General features: G+C 46.3%; 1 protein-coding gene across 7 annotated transcripts in view; it reads left to right on the top strand.

Annotated features, from left to right (window-relative positions):
- Positions 1-10281, top strand: part of EVC2 (EvC ciliary complex subunit 2) — a 124793-nt gene that overhangs the window by 62999 nt on the left and 51513 nt on the right. For all 7 annotated transcript variants that reach the window (XR_014143104.1, XR_014143103.1, XM_081812643.1 and 4 more), the window contains one exon: positions 4443-4767. Coding sequence is in view for 5 of the 7 variants with exons in the window: in XM_081812643.1 (XP_081668769.1) it covers positions 4443-4767 (325 nt within the window). In the remaining 2 variants the exon portion in view is untranslated. The remainder of the gene's footprint in view (positions 1-4442; positions 4768-10281) is intronic.

Genomic DNA, 10281 nt, shown 5'->3' with positions numbered 1-10281 from the left:
CGCAGGTGGTTTGACAACAAAGACCTACAGAGATGTCCTTCTGTTCGTCCCAACCCCCGTGCTCCTGGTAAAGCACTTGCAGTTTACCCAACCGGCAGCCACAAGGTTTTCTTGTGCAAGTTAATCAATGAATCAATGAATGAAGGAGGAAGTGGTCAGGTGTTGGAGTTTCATCTTCAGCAGTCACAAATTACCACAAACTTGGTGGCTTAAGACAACCCAAGTGCATTGTGTAACGGTTCTGGAGGTCATAGTCCCCAAGAAAAATCAGCATGTCAGCTCTAGGGGACACTCGGTTTCCTTGCCTTTTCCAGCTCCTTGAGACTGCCCCTCTCCCTGGCTTCTGGCCCCTCCTCCCTCTTCAAAGCTGATGATCCCGTTCCTCCCACTCCTGCTTTCTCCTCACCTCTCCTTCTGATCCCACTTGTCTTCTGCCTCCCTCCTCCCACTATTAAAGACCCTTGTTAGTCATCTCTCTATGGTCAAGGTCAGCTGACAAGCAACCTTGTTTCTCTAATCCAGCATTAGTCAGAGGTTCTGGGGATTAGGATGTGGACATCTTCGGGGGACCATTTTGCATGCCACAAGAAGCATCCTTAAAGATGTCAAATCTACTGTGTCTGTGTCAGCAGAGAAGTCATTTTTTTCTGAGTCTGTGGAACATTGTTTGGTTCATTGGACATTTAACCATGCATGCTCTGCCCAGAGCATCTCTTGTGCTTCCCTCTTGCTTTGTGACCCAGGACGCTCTGCACGTGTGATGTTCAGTAAGTACTTGGCGGAGAAAATGAAAGATGAGATGTATGAGCTGTTATTTAAAACTAGACTAATTGGGTTTTGTCTAAAGGACACAGGAGCTGGTCTGACCTAAGATGGAAAAATCTGAGCATCGAAAGGAATAATGACTGCATTTGATTGAAACCCACCAAATCTATAAAAATCTGTAATTTCATAGTGATACTGTGCAGAGGCAGGGAATGTTCCTAGGTTCAGCTAAATAAACACTTGGACTCAGAAGACTCCCATAAGCCCCACTTGACCCCGTGTACGCACACGGCTGGAGGGCAGGAACATGGCTTGCTGGGAGGACGTCAGGCATTCTTCCATGGGTGTCCTTGCCCCAGGTCACACTGCACATGGTTTTTCCCCACGTGACGCAGCTCTGCTGCAAGGAGCTATAATCCACATCAGGCAGTGTGAGAGCCTTCCCGTCTTAAAAGCTTCTTCCCCCATGGGTGCCAGAATCTCTTGTAACAGCTCATAGGCAGAGCATCCAGGGTCCCCACAAGGGACACACCCAGTTCCCAGAGTCACTTCACTCTTCCCTGTTAGATATCCATGGTTTGCTTACAGGTCCTCCCATCCTGATGTGATCTACCAATCAGGTGTCATCATCCCCCTAAGCCGTGTTGCCTGGTAACATATTTGATGTTCTTCCCCTTACCGGTTTTCCGGGTAAACGTGATCCAGAGCTCAGACTCTCAGGTACTTGGCCAAAGTTTTATCAACCTTTTCCTCTCATACCAAACTAAACCAAACCAACAACAACAAAATAATAGACCTAAACACATTCGTCACTTCCAATGGGAAGTTCCTATGACAACCAACTGTCATGAGCAAAGGATCAAACATCCATTCTGTCTACACACTTTATGTCAGAGTAATTGGATTGTTGAAGAATCTCAGCTTTAAGAATGTGGAAGGGATAGAATTAGAAAATGTGTATTTTTCAAACCCTAATGAAATCATGGATCTAAGTGACAGTTACATGTGGACACCATTAGGTGAAAGTAGATAGATTTTACACTGCCCGGATCATGTTGGCCCCACTTTAGTCTACGGATCCCTCTTAGTAGTGACCCACCGTCTGACCTGATAGGAAGCACATGGTATTTTGGAAAGCACTTACAGGGTATTTTGGAAAGCAAATTAAGTCTGATTCTAATCAAGACATAAGGTCCAACTAGTACTTTACAGGAAATACACAGGCTAGGGGAACAGTGACACCCCATGGAAAGAATCCACCAAACCAGGATGTGGGGCTTTCTGCAGGGTAAATAATCCGGCTTCCCCACCAGATCAATGGTGTAAAAGAAAAACAGGGTAGGGGGGCAGAATAAAATGGACTTAACTGACATTGGGGGGATCTTGTTTGGTTCTTGAATGAAACTTCCCACTGTAAAAATCATTTTGACACACTTGAAATAGCTTGAATAATGACTGATACTAATTATTGGAGTTACTGTTAATATTTTAAATATGATTGATAATATATTTGATATGATCATGACATCGAGGTTAGGTAAAACAGATACATGTGTAGATATGCATATGCACGTGCTTATATGACATATATCCTTGACAGTTAAAGATGCACACTGAGGCATTTACAAGTAAAATGGAAAACATGAGATTTGCTTTAAAATGCTCAAGCACCGGGGTCTTGGGATCGAGCCCCCGCATCGGGCTCCCTGCTCAGGGGGGAGCCTGCTTCTCCCTCTCCCTCTGCCTGCCGCTCCCCCTGCTTGTGCTCGCTCTCTCTCTCTGTCAAATAAAATCTTTTTAAAAATGCTCAAACAAACATTAAGAGAGTAACTAAAATGAGTTTGGTAACTGGTGACAATTTTTGAGGTTGGGGTAGCAAGTACATTGGGAGTCATACTCTTCTCTCTACTTTTAAATGGTTGACAATCTCTATAATAATGTTTTCTTTTTTTAAATAATTTTATTATGTTATGTTAGTCACCATACAATACATCATTGGTATAATAATGTTTTCTTAAGACCCTTATCTTTTTACAATAAGATGCCACTTTCTCTCATCACATTATCGAAGATTTTTAAGCATTGTAGAGGGAGGTGTGAAATAAGGATCCTACTGCTTTGCTGGGGGAGTTTTGTTGGAAAGCAGTTTGGCAGGGTGTTCTAGGAGGCTTTGAAACGTTGCTCACATTTGATTCAGTAACTTCACTGTGGATCTCGTACTGAGAATATCATTGTGAATAGCAAAAACTCTTCACAAAGATATTTGCTGCAGGATTATTTTAGGTTTTGAGTTTCTCAAGTAACCCAAATGTGCAACACTAGAAAAATGGCTTAAATGAATCATAGTACATCACAAGGTGAACCATTTTGCAACCATTGTAAAGGAAACTCTTGCAGTTTTTTTTTGTTTTTTTTTTTTAGGATTTTTTATTTATTTGAGAGAGTGAGCGCACGTGAGAGACAGAACAGGATCGGGGGGAGGAGAAGAGGGAGAGGGAGAAGCAGACTCCCCGCTGAGCAGGGAGCCCGATGCAGGGCTTGATCCCAGGACCCTGGGATCATGACCTGAGCAGAAGGCAGATGCTTCACTGACTGAGCCACCCAGGCGCCCAACATTTACAGTTTTTAAACACCCCCGGAAGATGCCTGTTACAATGCTAATTGAAAAGAAAAGGACAAAATTGTCCTTGTATCTGTGTAAATGCTGTGCATCCATGGAAAAGCGTAGGCACAGAAAAAAAAATTATTGGAAACAAATACAACCAAATTCCTTCATTGGTTTTGTTGAAATGTTGGCCTTACAGTGAATGAAGTCGTCTTCTCTTTGTCTTTATTTTCCATATTTTTAAAATCATGAACATAAATTAATTTTTTCTGTACATCATTTTATACCTCTATAGAGGTATAATTAGCATATTATAAAATTCACCCACATTAAGAGTATAGTCTGATTCGTTACTATAAAACATACAGTCATGCAACCACCACCGCAGCCAAGTTCTAGAACCTGGGACCCTGTGCAGCATCTCGTTGATATTTCTTGAATACACTTTATTTTTAGAGCAGTTTCAGATTTACAGAAAAACTGAGAAGCTAGTGCAGAGTGTTCCCACGTACTCTGTACTCAGTTTCCCCTGTTGTTCACCTGTTACATGACAGTGGCACACTTATTACCATCAGTGAACCAACGTTGGTACATTAGGATTAATCAAAGCCCAGCCTTCATTCAGATTTCCTTAGTTTTTCTAATGTCCTTTTTCTGTTCCAGGATCCAGGGTACCATATTACGTTTAGTTGTTATATCCATTAGTTAATTTTTAATTAGAAAAAAGTTAAATAAATTGTAGTTTAAAATTCTCCAAATATGTTAACTATCCATTTCTCCCTTGGCCTCCTCATTGTTGCTGTCACTTGTTGACAAAGACCAGGCCTTGTATTAGTTCTGTTCCTTACAGTTTCCAGCGTGGCACCCTGCAAATTGAATAAAGTAGAATCTGTGGATTTAGTTGCTGGCCATTAGTAAGTGGCTGGAGCAGGAGAGGGAGGAAGCGGAGGAGGGAAAAGGGAAAAAGAAAGTCCTTACCTACAAATGATTTAAAACCTCAGAGCTCTGAGGGGCCTTTGGTTTCTGCTGTGACTTCGTGTAGTGGCATCCTCTTGGCTTTTGTGTCTCCCAGGTTGGAGATCGCAACCCTGAATCGGGCGGACTCAGACCTGGAGGCTTGTCGAACCCAAATCAGCAGAGACATCATTGCCCTTCTGCTGAAGAGCTTGACCAGCGCTGGCCACCTCTCCCCCCAAGTAGAAAGGAGGATGGGTGCGGTTTTCAAACAGCAGTTTCTATTGCTGGAGAAAGAAATTCAAGAGGAATATGATCGGAAGATGGTGGCCTTGACGGCAGAATGTGACCTGGAAACAAGAAAGAAGATGGAAAACCAGTACCAGAGGGAGATGGTGGCGATGGAGGAAGCGGAAGAGTTGCTGAAACGTGTCAGTGAGAGGGTAAGGCAGCCTCAAAAGGAGGGCTTCACTCGCCTCTCTGCTCCCTCTCAGGGATTCGTCATTTATCCATCCATCTGCCCATCCTTCCACCCATTCACCCACCCACCAATCCTCCCCACCCATCTATCCATTCACCTGTCCATTCACCCATTCATCAGTCCACCCACCACTCTTCCATCCATCTGTCCATCCACCCACCCACCACCCTTCCATCCACCTGTCCATCTATACATCCATCCATCTATCCCTCTACCTACCATTCTTCTGTCCATCCACCCATCCATCCATCCATCCATCCATCTACCTACCACTCTTCCACCCGCCCATCCAACCATCCATTTGTCCATCCACCTATCCATTCGCCCATCCATCTAGCCATTCACTCACCCACCACTCTTCCATCCACTCATCCATCTATCCATCTGCCTACCACTCTTCCATCTACTTGTCCACCTACAGTCCATCTATCCATCTACCCACCCACCACCTTTCTGTCCACCTGTCCATCTATACATCTATCCATCTATCCCTTCCCTACCATCCGTCTGTTCACCTGTACATCCACCCATCCATCTGTCCATCCATCCATCCATCTGTCCATCCACCCATCTACCTACACTCTTCCATCCACCCATCCACCCACCCATCTATCCACCCACCTGCTATCCTTCCATTTACTTGTCCATCTACAGTCCATTCATCCATCCATCTACCTACCACTCTTCCACCCACCCATCCATCTGTCCTTCCACCTGTCCATTCACCCATCCATTCAGCCATCCACTCACCTACTACTCTTCCATCCACCTGTCCATCTATACATCCATCCATTCATCTACCTACCACTCTTCCATCCACCCATCCACCCACCCATCCATCCATCCATCCACCTACTCACTACCCTTCCACCTACCTGTCCATTCACCCACCCACCCACCCACCACTTTTCCATCCATCTGTCCATCTATACAGCCACTCATCCATCTACCTACCTCCCTTCTATCCACCCGTCCACCCATTCATCCATCCATCCACCTACCACCCTTCCATGTACTTGTCCATCTACAGTCCATCCATCCACCCACCCACCACCCTTCCATCCACCTGTCCATCTCTACATCTATCCATCCATCCCTCTACCTATCATCCTTCTGTTCACCTGTCCATCTACCCATGCACCCATCCATCTATCCATCCACCTGTCCAGTCTACCTATCCATTCAGCTATCCATCTATCCATTCACCCACCCACCACTCTTCCATCCACCTGTCCGTCTATACATCCACCCATCCATCTACCTACCATCCTTCCATCCATTCATCTATCCATCCATCCATTCATCCACCTACCACCCTTCAGTGTACTTGTCCATCTACAGTGCATCCATTCATCCACCCACCCACCACCCTTCCATCCACCTGTCCATCTCTACATCTATCCATCCATCCCTCTACCTATCATCCTTTTGTTCATCTGTCCATCCACCCATCTGTCTACCCACCCACTATCCTTTCTTCTACTTGTCCATCCAACCATCCAGAATTTATTTAGAAAGCCTTTATTGATCACTTACTGCCTCTTGGTCACTGGGCTAGGCAGTGAAGTACAGAGGAAATGAGACATGGTTCTTGGGTTCAAGAAGTTCATAGTTTAATGGAGGATCTTCACATATAGAAGATGTGACCTCATTCAACTATATTAGAATAGAGATATATTCACAGTGCCATGGGACATCATGGGGAGAGTAGAAAGGCTTCATTCATGGAAGAGTGCACCACAGAGAGCATGGCTCAGGGAGGTTGTGATGTCAGTGTGTGTGTGTGTGTGTGTGTGTGTGTGTCCATCTGGGCTGCACTGTGCTAGATCGTGGAGCCCTCCCACACCAGCTCCACCATCAGATAAACCTGGACTCCCATTCCAGTATATTCCAGTTCTGCTCCTGAAGGCTGTAATTAGCCTGACTCTGAAACAAGGCTGAGGGCGCCCCCTCTGGGGTGGCTGGGAGAGGTCGTGCAGGAAAAGCAGCCACCCGGGGCATGGGCTGCTCCAGGCTCAGTGCACAGTGCTCTGCTCTGAGAGTTCTGACCTCTCAGCCTTCCTAGGGCTGGCCTCTGTTGATCAGAGATCAAGCCTGATTTTTCTAAGAGATGTGTCCATTTCTGTCTTGAGGGAATCGTGCCAGAGTTTTTTCCTGAGTGTATCAAATCAAGCCTGATTTCTGTCTTCCTCTGTGAGAGCTGGCTTGTTCAGTCCCTGTGGCTTGAGCCCACATTTCCTGGTCTGGAAATCTGTCATCCTGGGGAGGTCTAACACCTGCATAGGAACAGGCTTCTGAACTGTTAACTTCCGTTCCCCAGACTGCTGGCCGCGCACAGAGATCCCCTGGCAGTGGACACACAGGGCTGACGGCTCGTGGCTCTCAGCAGGTCATCTGTCGTCAGCCCGCACACACGCACGCTGGGCAGTGACACAAAGAGGCAAGATTCGTGCTGTCTCAGCCCCACCTGCCCCCTTGTATCCCGGCCCCCTCACCTTAATATGCCTCCTGTTTTCTGCTTGGCTCCCATATGAGTTTCTGTGGGCGCTGTAACAAATGACCACAGATTTAGTGGCTCAAAGCAACAGATTTTGATTTTTTCATAATTCTGGTGGCTGGAAGTCCTAAATCAAGATGTCTGCCAGGCATGCCCCTCTGAAGTCTCTAGGGAAGCATCCTTTCTTGTCTGTCTCAACTTCTGGTGGCTTCAGATGTTCCTTGGCTGGTGGCCACATCACTCCTGTCTTGATTTCTTGTCTTCGCACGGCCATCTTCCGTCCTGGGACTGTCACCTATTCTGTCTCTTTTAAGGATGCTTGTCTTTGGAGTTAGGGCCCACCCAAATAAGCCAGGATGGTCTCCTAAGAGCCTTAACTTGATTACATATGTAAAGATTCTCATTCCAAATAGAGCCACATTCACAGGTTCTGGGTTAGGATGTGGTTGTCCCACCCATGTGTCCTCGGGCAGGTGACCTTCTCCGAATCTGTTTGGCAGGGAGCGGGGGTCAGGGGAGGCACTCTTCTTGCCAACAGAGTTCTGCTGGCTGACCCCACTCTCTGACCTCCCTCCGTGACTACACTGGCTGGTCCACACCGAGTCTCCCTGAGCTGGGCACTTCAGAAACCATGCCGAGCTCACAGAGCCGTGATTCAGCCCCTAAACCATCTCATGATATCTCGTTCTCTTCTCTCTTAAATTTGTTATAGCTTTTGTTCCCATGGACACAGTGCCTACTTGGAAAGTGTCAGAAAACAGGAGTCAGCAAACTAGACCCATGAGCCCAGGCTAACCCGTGGGTGGAGAATGGTTTTTACGTTTTTGAAGGATTGTAAAAAATCAAAGCAAAACAAAACAAGTAGAGGAATGTGTAACAGCAAACCTTAGGTGGCCTACAAGCCTTAAAATATTTATCTGGCCCTTTACAGAAAACTTTGTCAACTCCAGCTCCAAAATAGAAAAAGAAAAACCTTGGAAAAAAAATATGTGGAACCCATGTCACCATCCAAGGCAGACAGACATTCATTTGGTCTGGTTTTGGAGCTCCTACTATGCCCCTGACCCTGGAGATACAGGGATGCTAAGGCTGTCCCCACTCCTGTCTTTGGATTTCAGCATACATTTTGACCTTTTGCTTTATACAATTTTTTTTTAACAAATTCAGGTGTATGCAGTTCATAGGATTATATGTGTTGCTCGTTCTCACTTAATATCATGGTATAAACATATTCTGATTGTATTAAGTGCTGTCACACTTAACGTTCACTGTGTGCAGGCATTGTTCTAAGCACATCATGCAGACCTTCTCATCAGATCTTCACACCGCCTCAGGGAGGTGGGAATTGATAGGATCCCACTTTTCCAGCTGAGGAAACAGATTTGGAGAAGGTCACCTGCCCGAGGACACATGGGTGGGACCAAGATGCGGACCCAGGCAGGACGCGCCGACCCCGTCCCTGCCCGCCCGCGTGGTGCAATGGAGCCTCAGATACCCTTGCTGTCATGGGCCAGGTTAACCCATCCGGCTGGGCTTCTACATTTAGCGACCAAAAGGCTGCCTGGAACAATGTAGTTTTTTTTTTTTTTAAAGATTTATTTATTTATTTGAGAGAGCGAGAATGAGAGAGAGCACATGAGAGGGGGGAGGGTCAGAGGCAGAAGCAGGCTCCCTGCCGAGCAGGGAGCCTGATGCGGGACTCGATCCAGGGACTCCAGGATCATGACCTGAGCCGAAGGCAGTCGCTCAACCAACTGAGCCACCCAGGCGCCCTGGAACAATGTAGTTTTAAGTGTTTCCCCAATATTGGCACAGATCAGTAGGGCCGAGAGGAGGGATGGCGGGACAGAGTGCTCCCGATTCCCTCTGCACCTGCCCCCACTCCCCAGTCTGCTGGCTTGCAGTGGGAGGCCGCCATCGTGCTGGGGCCCGTGGGTCACCCCGTTCAGAGACCAGTTGCCTTATCTGAGTCAGTGTGCTTCCAAAAATAGCATCCGAACTGCGAAAGTCGATAGAGCTATTTCTCTTCCAGGCCATGCAAGCCACTCCATCTTACAAAACTGCTGATGACCTTATAACTTATCTGTACATTTATCATAGTCATCTTTAAATAAAATGCACAGAAATATATTGGACATATTACTCCAGCAAGCATTCGATTTTTTTTAAAAAAAAGCAGAATTGGGTTTTTGAGTAGCGTTTAGGAATTCCAGTAATTAGAGACGAGATCTGTTCACATTTAAACGCCTGTGTCGTCTCGTAGAGTTTTTAAAGCCAGTCTCCACTGAGAGGCCTTGGGGGGAGTGGTAGTGACTACAGACCGTGCAGAGACAGCTTGGGTTCAGATCCTCACTCTGTTCTTGCAGAAGGTGCATTGCTCGGTCTTCCTGGGTCTCAGTTTCCCCATCCTGCAATTGGGGATACAATTTTTACAATTTGCCCATCTTGTTAGACTGAGTACAGGGAGTATAATTTGGTACAGACACGATTTTCTGCCACAGTCTCACATTTTTGATGGTGCAGAGTCAACATTATGAATGGCAAGTTGCTCTGGAACAGCCTGGCCCAGACCTCTGATTCTCAAACCAAAATTGAAGTGCCCTCTCCCGGTCCATGTTCCCCTTGACTCTCTCCACAGGGTAGGTTACTTTTTAGGGAGAGCTGAAAACCATAGGATAAACATGCCTCATTTCCCTGCAAAGTCCATTGCGGTGGAAAGTTCAATGGAGAGTTGGGGTCAGTGACCATGACTTCAACATATGTTTAAAAATGCATGTTTGTTGCCATTATATAAAGTATAAAACTTCGTATAAAACTGCAGGCTTCCAGCTTCTTGTGAAACACAGGGAGATGTGCTGCCCTGCGTCCAAATTCCTTCAGAGCCCCCTTCGGTGGGCTGAGTGGTGACTGGCCCTGTAGGCAGGCCTTGTTCTCCACTTTGCCCCATTCCCCACCACTCCCTAGTGTCTCTCATACCAG

The sequence above is a fragment of the Leptonychotes weddellii genome, chromosome 2 (assembly GCF_054177405.1).
Source record: "Leptonychotes weddellii isolate Sample4059 chromosome 2, ASM5417740v2, whole genome shotgun sequence".
NCBI classification, from domain to species: domain Eukaryota; kingdom Metazoa; phylum Chordata; class Mammalia; order Carnivora; family Phocidae; genus Leptonychotes; species Leptonychotes weddellii.
Note: the sequence above shows the minus strand (reverse complement) of the source record. Positions and strands in the feature narration are given on the sequence as shown.